At 36.8% G+C, this 20,494-nt stretch overlaps 1 protein-coding gene across 6 annotated transcripts in view; it reads right to left on the bottom strand.

The window, feature by feature from the left end:
- Positions 1-4,620: 4,620 nt before the first annotated feature.
- Positions 4,621-20,494, bottom strand: part of CCNT2 (cyclin T2) — a 34,730-nt gene continuing 18,856 nt past the window's right edge. Inside the window, exons 5-10 of one of the 6 annotated variants that reach the window (XM_054477825.2) lie at positions 19,973-20,035; positions 16,510-16,555; positions 14,741-14,904; positions 9,323-9,393; positions 7,649-8,801; positions 4,621-7,547 (exon numbers count right to left, since the gene is read on the bottom strand). In XM_054477825.2, coding sequence (XP_054333800.1) covers positions 7,480-7,547; positions 7,649-8,801; positions 9,323-9,393; positions 14,741-14,904; positions 16,510-16,555; positions 19,973-20,035 — 1,565 coding nt within the window. In that variant the 3' untranslated portion in view covers positions 4,621-7,479. Of the gene's footprint in view, positions 8,802-9,322; positions 9,394-14,740; positions 14,905-16,190; positions 16,556-16,672; positions 20,036-20,494 lie in introns of those variants that run through there. The other 5 variants (XM_063647393.1, XM_063647394.1, XM_054477824.2 and 2 more) reach the window with 5 other exon arrangements.

Below are 20,494 nucleotides of genomic sequence, written 5' to 3'. Positions count from 1 at the left end.
CCCCCAAGTTCTAAAAAGTAGATCTACAGCATCTCCTTAACTTTAACCTACTTTAGTCTTACACTGTGTAATGAGTAGCTCCAAGATAATAACCCACTTAATCTGCTCAAGGAGCAGCCAAAAGCTACATACCATCACCTATTAGGCCGTCTTTATTCTTCACACGAGCTGCACTTACAAGTATTAATTCAGTTTAAAGCAGCTTTTTAAATGCAGAAACTTGCATTTTAAAAATCTTTCCAGGTGATTCTGCCAATTAAAAAATCTCTGGTGTAAGCAGCCTCTCTCTCTACTGGTAATAAAGTTTTTAAAAAGTTTGTATATGCCATTACACTGTCAAGTTTATAGAGGATAGTGCTTTTTCCTATTGACAAGACATCACAACATTAAGAAAATCCATGGCTGAATTCATCCATAAGGCAGTCACTAACAGGCTGACGTGAAAGACTAAAGAAAACTGGCCCCCTCAACTGTGTCTGAACATTTGAAAGGTCTAAGTAAGCCTCTTAATTTCATGGCAATATAATAAAAATCTTTTGTCAGTGAGGCCCTACATTGTTTTGGGAGGTGGTGTTGAGGGGAAGGAATAGGCAGGCCATATGCTGCAGCTAAAATAAAAACATACAATTTATTATATTGAAAAGTGCAAGGGGCAGGGGTGAAGGAATAAACAATGGACTTGGATGAGTTTGGTTAGATGGAATTACTCAATTTGTAAAGTTAAAACCCATCCAATTTATTATGTTAATAAAACAAGCCCTTACTGGTGTCAGCACCAGTGAGACAAATCTCTTGTGATACAAAAAATATTTGTTACATTTAGGCTGAAATTGTTTTATTTTTAATTAAAAAAAATTTTTTTTTTTTTTTTTTTTGAGATGGAGTCTTGCTCTGTCGCCTAGGCTGGAGTGCAGTGGCGCTATCTCGGCTCACTGCAACCTCTGCCTCCCAGGCTCAAGCGATTCTCTCCTGCCTCAGCCTCCCGAGTAGCTGCGACTACAGGCGCGCACCACAACGCCCAGCTAATTTTTTTGTATTTTTTAGTAGAGACAGGGTTTCGCCATGTTGGTCAGGCTGCTCTCGAACTCCTCACCTCAGGTGACCCGCCTGCCTTGGCCTCAAACTCCCAAAGTGCTGGGATTACAGGCGTGAGCCACCGTACCTGGCCTTAAAATCTATTTTAAAAGAAGTGACTTTTCTATCCTAATTCTACTTTATCAAAGTTATTGCAATTAGCTTTCATTTTCTTTCAAGTGGAAGGTGCAGGGAAATTGCTGGGAAGGGGAGGGAAGCTGGTGAGCAGACTTATTAAAGAACAGCTTATGCTTAAATATTTTTGAAGGGGCTGGGCGTGGTGGCTCACATCTGTAATCCTAGCACTTTTGCAGGCCAAGGTGGGCGGATTGCTTGAGCCTAGGAGTTTGAGACCACCCTGGGCAACATAGCAAAACCCCGTTCTACCAAAAACAACAACAACAACAACAAACCCCAAAAAAACAAAACAAAAAAACCCCAAAAATTAGCCGGGCATGGTGGCACATGCCTGTAGTCCCAGCTACTCAGGAGGCTGAGGTTGGATGATCGCTTGAGCCTGGAAGGCGGAGGCTATAGTAAGCCAAAAATCACACCCCTGTACTGTACTCCAGCTTGGGTGACAGTGAGAACTTGTCTCAAAAAATAAAAAATTTTAAATAGGTAATTCCCCTTCCAGATAACTGCAACTATTCTTTGTGCTTTTTATGGGAGTGATGCAAGAGGTTAGACAAGAAAATCTTAAAACAGAAATTAGAATGAACAATTTAAGAGAATTCTGGACACAGCAGGCATGCAGTATTTAATATGTTCCAGTTATACACCTGGATTGGCCTTCATCATTCCAATATCCCAAATCTACCCCTCAATTAGAATTCTCTTTAATGCTATTCTATCTAGCCTTCCTTGACCATCCAAGCCTTACACAACTCTATAATGAACAGGTACTACTACTAACACTTTGTAGGGAAGAAAAAGCATGAGATCAAGTAATTCACCCAATGCCATTCTGTCGTTAAATGGTAGGGCTGAGACTATGGCATGGACCATTTGATCCCAGAGCCTGCACTCCAGAATGATACATGAAATTACTTGGATAAAGGGTCAATTATACTAGAGATCTCACATTTCCCAGGGACTTAAAGTTACTTCTGTTTTTGTTGTTGTTGAGAAGGAGTCTTGCTCTGTCGCCCAGGCTGGAGTGCAGTGGTGCGATCTCGGGCTCACTGCAACCTCTGCCTCCTGGGTTCAAGCGATTCTCTTGCCTCAGCCTCCAGAGTAGCTGGGATTACAGGCACGTGCCACCACACCCGGCTAATTTTTGTATTTTTAGTAGAGACAGCGTTTCACCATGTTGATCAAAAACAACCACCACCACCACCACCCCCCCCCCAAAAAAAAAACCCAAAAATTAGCCGGGCATGGTGGCACATTGCCTGTAGTCCCAGCTACTCAGGAGGCTGAGGTTGGATGATCGCTTGAGCCTGGAAGGCGGAGGCTATAGTAAGCCAAAAATCACACCCCTGTACTGCACTCCAGCTTGGGTGACAGTGAGAACTTGTCTCAAAAAATAAAGTGCTGGGATTACAGGCATGAGCCACTGTGCCCCACCTGAAAGTTACTTCTGATTCACATTTTAACTTAAGACATGTTAGAGCCTTGGATTTATGTTGTCAATAAACATTTTATTAGTTCCTTGTATGGATAAGAAGCTTAAAGTCAATGACTAATTCATGCCATATACACATACTCCTGTTTTAGATTTTCTATTAGCAAACATCCTATTCAATTGTTGTTGGGAGTTTTGAGTACATTCAGAAAATGAAACCCCACAATCACTGTTTACAAAATAAGTTCTAATAAAATGAAGCTGCTTGAAAAACAAAACATACCTTAAAAATAAGAATGTACTCATCACTTAATAAGAATGTACTCATTATTAAACAATAGGCAAATCAAACAAACTACTAAAGTGGCAATGCTTGGGATTTTGAGTTTCTGCCCCAAACTTGAAAATAAAGGAAATTAGACGGCCCTCAAAACTCTGAGATAAATGGATTCCACAGTGAAGTTGCCTATGAGAACAGAATTACTCCTAGCCATTCAATCTTCGATGTATCTTATCAATCTACTTAAGCAATCTGTCAGGCAGAATAGGTAACAGTAAATTATAAAGAAGGAGCCACAGAGGCAAAAACTGGCTGTGCCCAAATTGACACTGCAGAGCAGAAAATCAATCTATGATATTAGGCCTAAAACATTCTGAGCTTTTCAGTTCCACTGGCAAGATGTATTACAAAAATAGATGCTCCAGGGAAACTAACAAAAGCAACCTTTTGATTTCGGCTTCCATGTATGTCAGCTTACAGCAATTAGGTTGCTCACTGATTTCTGATATTAACGTATCAGAATGTGATTCTCAAATTAGTATCATAGCTTGGTACCCAAGGTCAGAGAATGTGCTGCTTTTCCAATGCAAAAATCCCTGTCTAAATAAGCCCATCTTAGGGTGCATGAGATTACCACCTATTGTCTTGTCAACTCATTTAGTTCAAGTGTGAGATTTGTTGATCCCTCATCTGGGTAAAGGTAGTCAGTGAATCCTACTGCCTCCCTTCAAGACAGCCTCTCTGAGGCAGTAATCAGGTTAGAAATACTGAATCCATGATTCTTCCTAACAAGAGCCTCCAAATATTCTCAGCAAAGACATCCTAAATTTAAGCAGATATGCTTTTCATTTGAATAAAATTGGAAATGGTGTAATACCTTGAGAATGGTTTTCCTAAGATGTTACCATGTTAAGAAAGTCCCCATGTCTATAAAAAATGCAAAACCCTGAAATATCTAATCAACTAACTGTACTCATGAAATGCATAATATTCATGCAGATATAAGCAGTGGTTTATTTCTAAGGTTGCTTAACGAATACAAGTCAGCAATTTAAGTTCTCAAATATAAACTAAAATGTGCTTGAAACCTTTTAAGGCAAGGGTATTTGGTACTAACAAAAACATTTCATATTGGTTCTCTGAAATAGCCCTCAAGTAGTCATTTCTAGTTCAAAGAGGACAGGCCAAAAAAGTTAGGTATTCTATGTAATTATTAATACAATCTGTTGCTACAAAGTAATATAAGCAGCCACTCATGACATTCAAGAAACCATACATCATGTTAGAAATTTCTTTTAGATGACTGAATAAGAACTTTAACCAGAACAAAATCTGCACACACGGAGGAAGACCAAGGTGCACATTTAACTGCTTTCAAAGATAAACCTAGGGCTGACAACAGGACTTTTTTGGTATTTACATACCTGCAAATTAGGAAACTGTGAGGTTTTACCACTACAGGATACTGCTGCCCGTTAAGTAGGCCTCTAAGAATGTTTCAGTGAACAAACCACCCCTTTGCTTTGGTTCTGAAAATACCTATTTTGAAATAGCTAAGGCAAATATTTAGAGGGACACAGCTCAATATTGGAAAACTAGCTAGAAGAGGTAGAAGTAAAGCCTTTCTTTGCAATGTGCTTCTGTGTAAAGGTAACAAATCAGTGATCTAGGGAAAACACAACTTAAAAATGACTCACTCTTTTATAGGATGTTTACAGATAATGCTTTTTAATATTTCAAATTTTTTAAATCTCATCAAAAATGTTATCACCTTAACAGTACTTTGCACATGTGGAATTTCATACCTAAATTTGATACTATTTTGGTTTATTTATGGCTACTTACAAGAGTCACAGTAATAATGTCCACTCATCAGAGTCTTTCTTTGGTAGAGCCTAATGGGACCAGGCAGATGAACTGTTATGCAAATGAGATGGATAAAGCAAATTCATGATAGTATGAATTATAAGGGTTTTTGTTTAATGGAAATACAACTTAAAAAGGATTTCCATATTTATCCCCATCGTTATTTTGGAAGCTTAATATCCTGTTAAGGGGTTGAAGAGTTTGAATAGCTCACACAATCCTGTAAAAATGACAACTGGCTGCCCTTTAATAAATAAAGTCATTGTAAAGAATTACATTTACAGAGTGAAAAGTGAATACATAGCATTTCAAATTCAATTTTGGAAGTACTAATAAGTACTGACCCATAACAATATACACTAGCTATCTTTTTAACTGTCCATCATTAGCACCAATGAAGATTCAATAAAATTACCTTTATTCCCACGTCTCAAAACAATTCTGCAAATTCTTAGTGAAGTTTAACTATAGTCACAGACCTTAAATATTCACATTGTTTTCTATGTCTACTGAAAATAAGTTCACTACTTTTCTGGATATTCTTTACAAAATCTTATTAAAATTCCTGGTATTATCACCCCCAATTATACAGTAGCACAACCACCTTATGTAGTTTTTACATGATAGCTCTGTAGAGGTTTCACATCTAAATTACCAAGAAAGCCCTTCCCTCCCTCATCTTGCACTCAGCTTAATTCTATACTAGTCCTTGGATTATGTACCACTGTAAAAGTATAACTATCAAAATTACCATGTTTATGGATACAATATTATGCCATACAGAGCAACAAAGTTACATATAATGACAAAGATTACTAAAGTTATGCAAGACAAGAACAAATGTTAGGACATGCTACCTAGGCACAGTCCCTACAAAGAGGCTCCTAAGTACCCCAAGTTCAAATAACATCGACAAAATAATGAACAATTATCTTTAAAAATTATAAAGCTACTGGCAAATTAGATAATTGCTAAATAAAGGTAGAGCACGAGATTAAACTCTAATATTTACAACTGCAACATACTTAATTACAATTGTGCACGTATCAGTGGCTTTGTAACAAAAATACAGAGAAAAAATTAAGTTTTCAGTTCAACAAGAGGTTGAATCCAATCAATCTCAAATATACTCAACAACTCAAAGATTTACCACAGAATAAATTCAAGATTAGCTGATAAACAAGAGCCATATTACTGGTGTTTAAGACAAAATCTAAACACGTTAAAATCTAATGTTTGATCAGAAGTCAGATGACTGTGCAAACTTTACCTCAACAGAAATATACTGAGATGTGCAAACAAATGTAAAACCTCCACTAGTGGTTTGCCTGGGAGGCTGACCTTTTTTCTTACAGAGCTTCCTGATAACCATAAACTATAAATACAGGTACAATGCACAGTCAGTAATCTTTTCTTTTTTATTTATTGTTAGAATATAAAAGAATTGAGAGCATAGGTTTAATTTCATTTTTATAAGGAAGACTACATTTACCTGAAAAAGAAATATGGCATCACACAAAAACACGCTTCAGAGAAGGAGTATATTTAAGAATATGGTGTCATTCTGAATGCTAAAGGAAAAGTGATCCCTGTTTACTATTAAAATATGTAGTGTAAAATACTTTAAAGGAAACAACTTACTAAATCTCTACTAGGTAAGTTATTGTGAATTTAGTTTTCAAATCACAGTAATCCACATAACCATTATTAACAGCTCTGTTTCATAGAACTGCAACAAGCCAACAAACATTTAAATGCACTTCACATCAAGAGTATGTAAACTTTATTTTTTCCTCTTCAAGCCTTCAGAAAGTTAGGGGCTATTTCAGCAGCCAATCTGGTCAGAACCTCTGAAGGCAAAATTTCAGTGCCTCACAGTGTATATGACCGTCTGTGGCACTGCACACACATCTGGTAGTGAAGTGTCCCCTATCAGTGGCTTCCAGTAAGGCCTAGAGTTTAAGGTTAACATAAAAAAGTGCCACCTTTGTTTTAGATTAGTGATGGACTCTGACAAGATAAAATAAAGTTATTCTGTATATTGTTATACTTACAAGCAGCTCCAATCCTGAGTATTTATGGTAATATCTAAACATACAAAAATGTATGTACATTTTTCTCCACTTTCTTGTAAACAGTTGTCAGTATACTGTTTTATCCCTTTATCATTGAAACATGCAAATCATACATACAAGTATAAATACACAAAAGAAAACAATTTACACTCATTCAAAAGCCAAGCAACAACAAAAAATAGCTACAGTATTCAAATCATAAATAATGAATGCTTGAGGCATCTTATATTCCTAGAAGCAGCCAGCCATTCATCCTAATGTTCTTAGCTGCAATTGTAGAAATACTGAGTTTTGCACCTTCCATGCTTTTACAGTATTTTTAACACTATCATATGTGGAGATAAAGACTTGTTTACTATAATCTCTTCTTTTCAGAATGAAGAATAAAGCAGCACTTACAAATATTGAAGCAGTGGCAGCAACAGCAGGGGTTACCACTGCTAGATCAGAAGGAATTTTTCCATTCTAACAATTTTTAAATTAAAAAAGTAAAGGAAAAATTGACCTAAACAAATTATTACATGTTCATTCCTTGGGCACTTAACAGCGAGTCCAGCATGTCGAATGTGTCTTTGTAGTCCATATGCTGGCTGCTTGTACTGTACTCGTGATTGGCATCAGGACCGTTGGTCTCCACTGGCTTCTTGTCCAGTTTCACGAGGGTGCTGAGATGTCCGTAGCCCACCTGGTATGTGACAGGGGGAGGAGGGGGTAAGGGATGGTTAAAAACAGAGTTGTGAGAGGATATATACTGCTTAACAGAGGAGGAAGAACTAGATGAACTACCTGAACTTTTGGAACTTTTGCTCATTTTGGAGTGGTGGTTGTGAGATGCATCATTGACATGCAGCCTCTTCCTTGAAGAGCTGGAGCTAGTGGAAATGCCATCACTGCTCAGGCCAACAGGACTCCTCAGAACAGTGGGTGGTATTCCGTCAGCACTGTGTTTACTGCCACCGCTGCTGCTGCTGCCACTATGCGAGTGGGAATGCTTGTGGCTGCTGGTGTGGTGGCGGCTTGAAGGATGCTCCTTGTGCTTCTCCTTATGGTCTCTGCTAATATGTGGGCTTGAATGTTTGCTCTTCCCACTGCCTTCATCAGAAGAGCTGTGTCTTTCTGAAGAAGAAACTTTTATTTTCATTTTCAGTTCTTCTTTACTGGCGCTTTTATCAGTGGGTGGTATTGGAATCCGTAATTTCAGTGATCCACTCTTTTCCTTTTTATCTGCCATGTATTTTTCAGTATTTGCGATAGGTATTTTCATTTTAATGGGAGAAGTAACAGAACTGCTGCTGGCTGCCTGTGACTGCCCTTGTTTGTGCTGCTGTTCTACCTGGGCAGCTATATAATGATCCCTTACATCAAGATCAAGAGTTTCTAGTTTACGCTTTTCTCTATATTTATCTAAAGACATTTTCTGAGGAATTATTCCTGGAGTAGCGGAAATTGGCCCATGGTGTTTACTGCTCCCTGCTTTATGAGTATATTCTTGCTTAACAGAAGAATGATCTGAAATTTTGTCAGGTCTGTGATGTAATCCTGAATGCAGTGATATAGAAGGTCCCTGCTGGAAGTTGATGTTGTACTGGCTACCAGACAAAGATGTCTCCTGTTTCTGTGAATATAGCTGTTCTGTCCTTGCTGAGTCTTGATGTTGAGGCCATTCCTGGTGTGATGATAAACCGTATGAAGTACTTGGCATTCCTGTTGCTAGCATTGACAAATTATCAGATGTATGGCTGTCTTGAACAGAAATATTTCCTGAATTTAGAGGTACTGGTGCAGGGAATGCTGTTGTAGATGGTTTCTGAAAACTTGGGTTTGTAGGCACACCAGTGACACTATCTACTAAAATGGAATTCTGGACCAAAGATGAACCAAGAAGTGGTGTCTCTGATACCTGTCCATCTACTTTTGGTTTCCTAGCTGCCTGATTAGCCTATTAAAATAAAACACAGAAGAAGCAGTGATATAGCAAAATAATTTAATGCAAATTTCTTGTCTTATAAAAGTTATATATTAAAAACATTATATATTAAACATATGGAAATAAAATGACCTGGGGTTCAAGGTTTTATGTTGCCAGTAAATAAATGCCTTAGAGGCATAAAAGAAGGCTATAAAAAATTGAAAACACCAATTTTAGAATCAGATACAAGTTAAATCCTAGCCCAGCACTTGAGAAAGTAATTTAACTTGTCTAGGCTTCAGTTTCCCCATTTGTAAAATGAAGAGGATACTTTTGTCATAATCACTGCAAAAAATTTTTTAGAAGTATAATGTACTTTAGCAAAGTCCACTGGACTCAGTAGTTGAATATGTGAGTATATGTAACTTGAGATATGTTGAATTATTCAGGAATACTGCAAAGATTATTTAACCACAAAAATTCAAACTGGTTAGCTATGTAAATGTTACATAAAAGACTGAAATTCTGTTAAACCTTGTCAATTCTCTTACCCTCCAGTTTCGAATCTTCTTCAACCTATTAGGCGTTTTCTCCAATATTTGTAGAAACTCATGTGTTAGCTCTAAAAATAAAATTTAAATTTGAAACTTAGAAGGTGCCTTTAGGATTTAAATTTCTCTTAAGTGGGCAAGTATTAAAAAGGAATGCTAGGAGTTCATCTACTTCACTTTTACCCTCCTATTAAATCCTCAGCATACACAGAAGTACACACAACTCTCAACCGGCATTTTCAAAGCTGAATCCTTTTGTAACGATTACTTTCCCTCTTGATTTTACTTGCTTAATTAGAATCTCTAGAAAATCTAGTAGCATTAAAAATAATCCCCCCCAATAAAAAAAATCTTCATTAGCAAACAACACAATGATTTTTGTTGCAGGCAAGATCTATCAAAAGATTCTTTAAAATTAGTGGACAAAAGTTTGAGGAAAAAGGTTATTTGTATAATCCCAACGTATCTTCCCCATGAAATGTATTAATTACAAAGAGAAAAAAAAATAGTGACTTTAAAGTGCAGAAACCACTTTAAGGATATCACTGTAACCAAGTGATCACGGTTGTCATTACCAGTTATAAGACATATCAACATACTGTACCCCTTTATATGATGCACCAAGCAAAACCCAATCTACTTCTACGGTATTCTTGCTCAAAATGCGTAACTTCAATGTAATAATGAGAAATCATCAGACAAACCCCAACTAAGGAACACTGTATAAAATGACCATTATTCTTCTAAGTGTCAGTGTTAGGAAAGATTGAATAACTGTCACAGACTGGAGAAGACTTGAAGGGACAAGTCAACTAAATGGAACATGGGATCCTAGAACAGGGAAAAATATGGAATACTGAATAACATCTGTGGTTTAGTTAACAGTATTGTACCAATGTTAACTTCCTAGTTTTGATAATCATATATTGTTATGTAAGATGTTAGTACCAGGAGAAGCTAAAGGGTATACAGGGAACTATGCAGTATTTTGCATTTCTTTCTTTTTGTTGTTGTTGTTAAATAATAGAGACAGGGTCTCGCTATGTTGACCAGGCTGGTCTCAAACTCCTGGCCTCAAGTGATCCTCCTATCTTGGCCTCCCAAAGTGCTGGGATTACAGGTGTGAGCCACCACGCCCAGACTTTTTTTTAAAGGGGAAAATTCCTCCAAATATACTCATACTTCCTAGCAATCAACACTATTAATATATTAGCAAACTATCTTCGTTGTAAATTTCTATCAACTTTCTTAAAATTCTGATTACAATGAAATGACCCACTTTTCCAAAGTAGTGTCATTTTGATGAACTAATAATGTCATTAATAGTTACTAGCCACTCTCAAATATTCATCAGTCAAATACCTTAGAATATTATATAATATTAATAATGCCAATTCCACCTCAATACTGGAGGAAACTCTATTAATAGAGACTACAGGTTCATTTTGTAATAGCAAGCTTCTTTGTAAACTATTCTAAGCCAATGTTAAGATCGATAATTCAGACAAGCTATAATTTAACCATTAATCTTTCAAGACGTAATTTCCTTGACAATGTCATGACTAGTCCCTGCTAAAGTCTCATGAGCTTTTTCATCCAGTTTGGATGAAAAAAACCCTAATGCCCAGACCTTTACTTCCTCATTTGAAAAAAAAGAAAAAAAAAAAAAGACTATTTTTCTACTTTTGGGTCCAACATTAACTCAATTCTCTAATGAGAATTCTCTAATGTTGAGTCATTAACATTTGACTCAATTTCTGTTAACAACTTGATTGTAAAACATTAAACACACTTCAAGTTCTGGTCCAAAATCTTGTACACAAAATGTAAGCTTTGTTTTTCTTAAGTATCCTACTGTATTAAATTTTTTCGCAGAAGAACAAAAGAATCTGTTAAATAATCCATTAACACAATTAATTAGCTATATGCACAAAAATCACAGTATGTGCCTAAAATAGAGGCCCTTCTCTCTCAAAGCTACTGTCTAAGCCAATGTTCTTTTCTGGAACACAGTCATTAAAGGAATTATTTCAGCAAATGATAAGAATAGTAGTATCACTTCACTCTACAATTCAGATAGATCTTCATGTCTTTTTTTTTTTTCAGTCAGGATTTCCTCTGTTGCCCAGGCTGGAGTGCAGTAGCATTATCACAGCTCACCACAACCTTGACTTCCCAAGCTCAGGTGATCCTCCCACCTTAGCCTCCACAGTAGTTGGGTCTATAGGAGTGTGCCACCACGCCCGGTTTGTGTGTATTTTTAGTAGAAATGTGGTTTTGCCATGTTGCTCAGGCTAGGCTCAAACTCCTGTGCTCAAGATATGTGAGTGACTGCAACCAGCCACATATTCACGTCTTAAATTTTGAATTGCCTTTTTGTGACTGACACAGAAAAAAAGCTGCTGCAAAACATGGTGAAAGTCTTAATGTATCAGGTCTCCAAGATTCCTATTCAATTGCTCTCCAAATTAATAAACTTTACTTTTCAGAATGGAAATGAGGTAGCTCCTGCTGTGTCAAAAAAACCCACATAAACCACAACCTAACCTCTGACCAAAAGACAAGATAAAAGGCAGATTACTTTTTTGTGATCTTTTTACTTCAGCACCAGGTATATAAACTATTTTTATTAAGATTATGCCTACTGGCTGGGTGTGGTGGTTCACGCCTGTAATCCTAGCACTTTGAGGCTGAGGTGGGTGGATCATGAGGTCAGGAGATCAAGACTAGCCTGGCCAACATGGTGAAACCTTGTCTCTACTAAAAATACAAAAATTAGCCAGGCGTGGTGGCGGGCACCTGTAATCCCAGCTACTCGGGAGGCTGAGGCAGAGAACTGCTTGAATCTGGGAGGCGGAGGGTGCAGCAAGACGAGATTGCGCCACTGCACTCTTTAGCCTGCGTGACTGAGTGAGACTCTGCCTCAAAAAAAAAAATAAAAAAAAATAAAAATAAAAAAATAAAAAAATAAAAAAGATTTTGCCTACCTAATCTTAATCTAGTGACTATTAAACTAAAACAATGACCCAGATAACCTGATTTTTCACGCTATAGAACAGATAAGCCCTCACTGAGTTTTAGATGTCATTTCAACTCACTGAAGATTTCCTTTCCTCTGGGTAAACTCTGAAAAAGCCTCTAACAATTTAAGAAAAACATTATAATCATGCAGCAATAATACAGCATGAGATATATATTCTGGGATAATTTTTTCCAGGTGGAGAACAAAATAGAAAACGATGAAACAAAGAAGCATATTTCACAAATAAGAACAGGCAAACTATGGATAATTGGCGAAATATGGCTGGCCACCTATTTGTGTCAACAGAAGTTTTATTGGAACACAGCCACACCCAATCAGTTACAAATTGCCTACGGCTGCTTTCCGGCTGCAATGGTTCCGGCTGCAGTGGTTGTATAGTTCCAACAGAGACCTTATGGTCCACAAACTCTAAAATAGTGTTACTCTTTGCAGATCGCTATCTTAAAGAAACATCAAGTGGGGCACGGAGGCTCAAATCTGTAATCCCAGCCCTTTGGGAGGCTAAGACAGGTGGACTGCAAAACCCCGTCTCTACTAAAAATACAAAAATTAGCCGGGCGTGGTGGCATGTGCCTGTGGTCCCAGCTCCTTGGGAGGCTGTGGCACGAGAATCGCTTGAACCTGGGAGGCAGAGGTTGCAGTGAGCCCAGGTTGCACCACTGCGTTCCAGCTTGGGGGGCAGAGTGAGTATCTGTCTCAAAAAACCAAACCAAACCAAACAAAACAAAACAAGGCCAGGTACAGTGGCTCAAGCCTGTAATCCCAGCACTTTGGGAGGACAAGGTGGGCAGACCATCTGAGGTGAGGAGTTTGAGACCAGCCTGGCCAACATGGTGAAACCCCATCTCTACTAAAAATACAAAAACTAGTTGGGTGTGGTGGCTCGTGCCTGCAGTCCCAGCGACTTGGGAGGCTGAGGCAGGAGAATTGCTTGAACTTGGGAGGCAGGAGTTGCGGTGAGCCAAGATTGCACCACTGCACTCCAGCCTTGGCGATAGAGTGAGACTGACTCAAAAAAAAAAAAAAAAAGGTTATCTATTTTCTTGCTGAAATCTACAGTACGTGGTTAAAATGCCCTAATCCCAAGAATCTCCCATTTCTGGCCAGCTTCTTTTACTTCTCACCCAGAGGAATTTCTCATCAAAACATCCCCAAAATTCCACGTTCCTAATTAAAAGAACACACACCCATAATTTCTCCTTGTGTATTCATATTTAACAATGTAAGGCAATAGTGGTAATACAAAGCAAGAAACACAATCCCCTGAAAATCCCTTTAGTTTACTGCTTCACAGTTAACACTCAACTTTCAGTATACACATTTAAAACTCAACAGAATTAGTATACTTTAAATCACTATTCTTATCTTGTCAGCTTATGGAATTCTAAACCTTATTTATTTATTTTTTTAAGTCCTGAAAAAGCTTTAGATATTCGGTGGTAGTTAATATATACCCAGGCTGGAGTAGAGCAGTGCCTTCAAGGCTTACCACAGCCTTGACTTCCCATGCTCAAGTGATTATCCCGCCTCAGCCTCCCAAGTAGCTGAGACTATAGGCACGCACCACCACACCCAGTCAATTTTTAACACTTTTTTTTGTAGAGACAGGGTCTATGTTGCCCAGCCTGGTCTCGAACTCCTGGGCTCAAGTGATCCTCCTGCCTCAGCCTCCCACAGTGCTGGGATTACAGGTATGAGCACAGCTTCCAGATCAATTTTTTTTTTTAGGCTGATGAATTGTTGTTTTCATTCTGTTCATTTGATAGTGTACTGACACTTTCTATTGTCAATTCAGACAACTGCCAATTTAGAATGGCAATTAGTTGATTGTTGATGAAGTATTTGGAGGTGGGGATCAGTAAGGGGGGAAACAGAACGACTGGTACTGCGGTGGGTAGGCCTAGTACTGTGGGGGTAATGAATGAGGTGAATAAATTTTCGTTCATTTTAGTTCTCAGGGCTTGGCGTGGTTTTTTGTTTTAGGGAATTTTGGCGAAGCGGGTGAATGGAAGTGTGTATTTAATAGTTTTAGTTGAGTGATAAGAAATAGTGCGAGAAGTACGGGGGTAATGACAGTAGGCCATGTGGTAGTGTTTAGTTGTGGCATTTCACTGCAAAGAGAAATTACCTCTCTTAGTCTTTAACTTAAAAGGTTAATGCTAGGTTAGCTTTACAGTGAGCCTTGAAGGGGAAGTGGGGCAAGCTGCGGGGTGAGTAGGAGGGCTATAAAGTGAATACAGGCCCTATTTCGAAGATTTTTAGGGGAATTAGTTCTAGGACGATGGGTATAAAGCTGTGATTAGCTCCGCAGATTTCTGAACATTGGCCATAATTATCTAATTCCAAATTGTTAAAAATGTATTTTCTCTACTTACCATCTAATAATTCTAGAGTAACTGTAGGATCCACATATTCCCACCAATGCTTTCCATCAGTTGATACAGGGATCTCCCAATTGGACCATTTGCAAGCCAAATGAATGCATACACATGCTATCACTGTTGGTTTGTACTGAAGACAGAAGGTTGTAAGATGCAGACTGTTGCAGAGCAGGTTTGAAAATGGAGAGCCATAAAAATTCAAGTATGTAAAACAAAGAAAAACATTTACCAGTAAGATTAGAGCAAAATTTAAACTCTATCTTTAAGTCTAGAGTATAAAACCTTATTTTATTAAATTAAAAGCTAAGTTATAAAATTCTAGTACTAAAAAATCTACATAAAATGAACATTTCCCCTCACTCACTCCCGAGTATATTACTACTACTAATATATTAATATTTAAAATTTTGTTTTTACATCTAAAATTGAAGTATTTTATAAAAGGAGAGGAGGATAGTATATTTGCAATAATCACTATATAGATAACATTGTAAATTTTTTGTGGTATTTTTCTTTTGTAATGTCACGGTAAATATGTAAATGGAAAGATAAAAACTATTTGTAAAATTGACAAAGTAATTTCAATCTCACAGTAATCAGGGATTATCCCATCTGATGTGGCTTAATAGGCATTTGCTTTCTTTAGTGAAGCAGAGAGAATTAAACACGTATCTATGTAAATCTATGCCTTGTTTTTCAGCAAAGCCACAGAGGAAACTTACCTTTTGCCAAACAGCTTCAAGGCTCAATGTTATTAAATACTGCAAAAATACTACCTTTCTCCTTCCACTATATGCCAAATATGGGGCATGTAATATGTGTCACAGCTAGCCTTTTCTAATCAAAGTTTCAAATTTAAGTCTTTTTATGTTGCTGTTCAGAATTACTGGGGATAGAGGTTAAATACCAACAACAGATATTTGAGAAAATATAGCAGTATTTGCCAATCTGAAATTGTAAATAAAACTTATCAGTGTTACAAGAAATTAGGGACCATACAAAGCTGGTTTGGTCCCTTCTCCCCAATGATCCACTCAAAAAGACAAATTTAAATCATTAATAAATCTAGGACAGAATTATATATTAAAGGCTCCTTAAAACTATTCTTCCAGTTCAGTTTCAATGATGGAAATGTTATCTGGTCAGCCATAAACACATACCATTTTTTACTCTATATAAACTGAAAAGGAAGGTTTTTTTTGTTAAAAAAAAAAAAAAAAAAAAAAGGGAAAAATTGTGTTTATGCAAATCCAGGCATGGATAGGACTTGACTACTTTTAACTTGCTACTAGTGGGTCTTATCTGAAAAAAAATTTCAAATTACATAAATTTTATTTATTAAAAAAACTTTAATGAGTATTTTAAAGTTAAGACTGGATCAACGTGAAATTTAAAAAATTGTCATTTAACTATAATTGTAAACTGGAAATAGCTTTATACTTACCAAGTTGCTCGAATTTCTACGTTAAGTTTAGCTCTTTGTAATCTTTAGCTGCTATTCAGGCTACCAATTTTAGACTTATGCACTCACAAATCGAGAATATGTCATCAGAAAGCACCACTACACTTCACATTGTGCATTTAACCCCTCTGTGCCCAAAGTCCCTTGTACAATACACCGCAAAGCAAACAGGAAGGTACCACCACAGTAGATGGTCCAGTCTCCTGTCGCAACAAGGGTAAGAGACACATTGAGGGGGCCCTGCATTAAAGGAAGCTATAGTGTGCTACAACAGTGCAACAAAGAGGGTCAGGATAACAACCTGTTGGTAGCCATGAAATAGGATGTCTGTGCCAAATCCTTGCTTGCTGTAAGAAAAAAAAAAAACGAAGACAATACTATCAGCTTTAACATGCTACCATCAAAAAGTTCTCAACACAACAAAAACTTCAAAGATTTGTACACAAAAAGTAAATTTTACTTACTACTTACAAATATCACAAGAGCGCCATCATTTTCTATACTACTGAAAATCTTCAACAACATTCACTCAAATGTTTCTTGCTATCCCCCAAAGATCTGAGAAACAAGCCGATTTGCTTTTAGCTAGCCAGTTACAAGGGCTAAACTTGTTACTAAGTTAAGCATCTAGTCAGCTAAAAGTTGCAATAAAGCATTCTCCTGGATTTAAAAAAAAAAAGAAGAAGAAGAAGAAAAGATTTTGAAGTCTAATACAAAATACAAAGAGTTGCCTGCCAGACTTAATCCTCAGTCATATTTAAAAGTTGGCTTAAATACTTCCATCAAAAACAAAACAAAACAAACCCCCACCCCACAAAACACAGAGCACAAACTGCTCAGTTTTTCATCATGCTATTAAGCATCAACAGAGAATAAACCTAGAAACAGCATATGGGTATAGATACAGGAGGCTCCACTGTATTTTATTTCAAATTACAGAATCTAATTAAAGACTAACTTAGGAAAGATACAGGTATTCTAGGGAGGATCAGAATGCTTCAACACTGGTCCCCAACAGAAAGGCAATTTTTAATTAGCTTAAGACACTGAAAAGTTTTCCCTCCCCTTATTCTGCCTCTTAGTCTTCCCAACAGGGATGCTCTTGTTATAGTTTCCCTTTTTCCCAATTATATCTACAAGCACTGACATACCTTTCCCCTCTGCTCACCTAGGATCAGTTTATCTCAACTCCACCCCTCTAACAGTCCTCAAATTTTTCCCCTCCCCTATTTTTTATTCATGGCACCTGTAATCCCTGCTGCCCCATGTGGATCATCAACATAAAGGTTTTACAAAAGGGATTGGGGTTTAGCAGAGTTGTGCTAAGGAAGAGTGTCAAAGCATCAGATGTCTTGGAGGCAGTGTGACTTTCCTGGTGGGGAGGGAAGGAGAAATCACAGAAGTGAAGGTCCCTGTAAAATGACATTAGCCAATTCTGCAGCAAAGTAGCATAATACCAACTTTCTCATCTCCAGAGGGGAGAAAAAGACTTCACAGAAATCAAATTTATTTTCCCCTCCCCCCCAGAATAAAAATACGTAGAGAAGGAAAAAATAATTAAAAAATGCCATTAGCAGTTTTCACCTAGGAATGTATCTAAATTCAGTGATCCAGAAACAGTCACTGTGCAACAGAGAATAGAGGGGAAATGCCGTTAGCTAAAAGTTGTAAAAGAGCAAAGAAAAAAAAAAAGACACCAAAACATGAAAGAGTACTTTTAAAATGGAGTGAGATATATTCTATAGTTACCTGAAATGTTAGTCAGACAAAATGACATTAAACATATATATGGTTTGTACTCAAAGAATCAGTCACATTTTAACAACAACAACAAATAATCTGGTCTAAATATTTGTTTTGGATGACATATCAAATTTGTAGTTTTTGTAAATGTTTTAAAAGTTACTATTTCATTTTTTAAGTAAACTGACTTCATATCTCTAGAATTTTTAGTTGTAGGAGAACATGTACAAAAAATATTAATCTCTGATAAACAATTTAAAGTTGACTCAAATTTCACAACAGTAACCTGAAAATCCAATTTCCTAAGTTAATATTCATAAGTAATATTTTTAAACATATACTAGTACTTCCTTCAACTAATATTTCTTCAATAGGCTCTCAATTTAAAGCAAATTATATGGCTACAATGCTTACAAAGTTTAGCTTAAACTTTTTCAAGTTTTTAGAAAAAACTAACCCTTTTTCCTTAATTCAACATCTACAACTAGTTATGTATACAATTCTATGCTATATTGTAATATTGAGATGAAAATGTGCTATAAAACACACTGATATAACCAAGAACAGGAACCACAGTTAAATGCTCTAGCTTACAAATGATAATGTGTGCTACTACAAAAAATACAAATTGGATTTTCAGATGTCTACTTCCTAATGACACTATCAGACAATTTTTAAAAAGTTGTAGCCACTAACATAATAAATCATAGGTATAAAATGAATTCAATTTAGAATGAATAAAATGTGAGAATACTTAGGTAAATACTAAAAACAAAAGACTTTCAAAAGTCTTACTCATTTTGTTTAGGATAAATCTAAAAAAGCTTGGTAGTAAATGAATGAAACTGCAAAATTCTGTTTTCAAAAAGGAAGTAACAGAAAATGGCACACTACAGGTCCCAAGTGGTTGCTACGAATACATTAACACTTGAAATGGAAACAGGAAAGTGGAAGTAAGAAGCAGAACAACATGCAACTGTGTAAAAAATATTTCTAGGGATACAACAGATATACAGGATTCATTTAGGAGTAGAAAAATGCTGTATCAGATACTACCAGATACTTTACAAGCAGTAAAGCAATACTTTTAAAAAGTACTCCTGTTTATAAACAAGAGGCTTAACAGGCACATCACAAACTAAATGTATTATGCTCTAATTATTTCTCCATTACACACAAAAAGGAAACCACTTTTAGTAATGTCAAAGACCCTCAAAAAAATATACTAATCAATTTTAGATTGCCCAAATGAATATGGGCAAAACACTTCCCCCTAAAAAATAACTTTTTTTTTGAGACAGGGTCTCACTCTTGTTGCCCAAGGCAGAGTGCAGGGGCAGGATCTGGGCTCACTGCAACCTCCAACTACTGGGCTCAAGCCATCCTCCCACCTTGGCCTCCTGAATAGTTAAGACTCCATGCGTGTACCACCACAACCAGCTAATTTTTGTGTTTTTTGTAGAGATGGGGTTTCACCATGTTGCCCAGGCTGGTCTCGAACTCCTGAGCTCAAGCAATCGGCCTGCCTTGGCCTCCCAAAGTGCTGGGATTACAGGTGGGAGCCACCGTACCGACAAATCTTTTAACAAAGGCAATTTTTATCTGAAAGGTCTGAGGTTGGCCTCAAAATTCTTCAACTGTTATCACTTTTCAAAAAGTCAAAGTTTGACACAAACCCAAAATTAATATTATTTTCTGGACCTATGCACTATTGGCCCACACCTGACTGAAATGGGACTAGCAAAGCTCAATGGGGGATGGATAGAGTCCTAATACTTGGAAGCCCTCCGGAGTTTTAGTGAAATGAGATTCTTACCTATGTTTAAAGGAAGCTAACATACCAGGTATAATGACAAATAGAAGTAGATGTAGAACACTAAAAAGTAATGCTTAAAAAATGACATTTCCCCCTAATTTTAATGAAACCTAACTAAAGGCTAGAAGAACAAAATAGCACCCAAATCAATTATAGATAATAAAAAGCATTAATACTTATCTTAAAAGTTTCAAGGATCACCTACCTCTTACTAACTGGGTACATTTCACCACATCTGTGTGTGGGTGTTCAATGGTGATCTCAAAACCTGAAATGATAAGCACTTTTTTTTTCCAATCATTTACCACTACAGTACTTGCCTGAAGAAAATGCCATAAATGTATAATATATTCTTCATTATTAAGAAAAATCCAAAGTTAAAGTTTCTCTTCACTGACATTCTCATTACTTTTCCAATGACAAGATATAATTTTTCAAATACAATGTCTCAATTATAAAAATAAAGTTAAAAGACCAAGGGTAAATTTATTCAAAATTCTGAATTATAAATGATTTGGGATTACCTTAAAAACAAATTAAATTCCTGGCAAATACAACTGTTAAGCTGGTCCCACAATTTAAGGACGGAATTCAACTACGTAATATCTTTCTTAATATTCCAAAGCTTTCTTTCAGAAGACGTGAAAAGTGCAGTTTTCATAAACATAACTGTTGGGCCACAGTGGTAGAAATGAGCTTTTAAATGATACGGCACCTAGATCAAAGG

The sequence above is a fragment of the Pongo pygmaeus genome, chromosome 11 (genome assembly GCF_028885625.2).
Source record: "Pongo pygmaeus isolate AG05252 chromosome 11, NHGRI_mPonPyg2-v2.0_pri, whole genome shotgun sequence".
Classification (NCBI taxonomy): Eukaryota; Metazoa; Chordata; class Mammalia; order Primates; family Hominidae; genus Pongo; species Pongo pygmaeus.
This window is presented reverse-complemented; position numbering and strand designations above follow the sequence as displayed.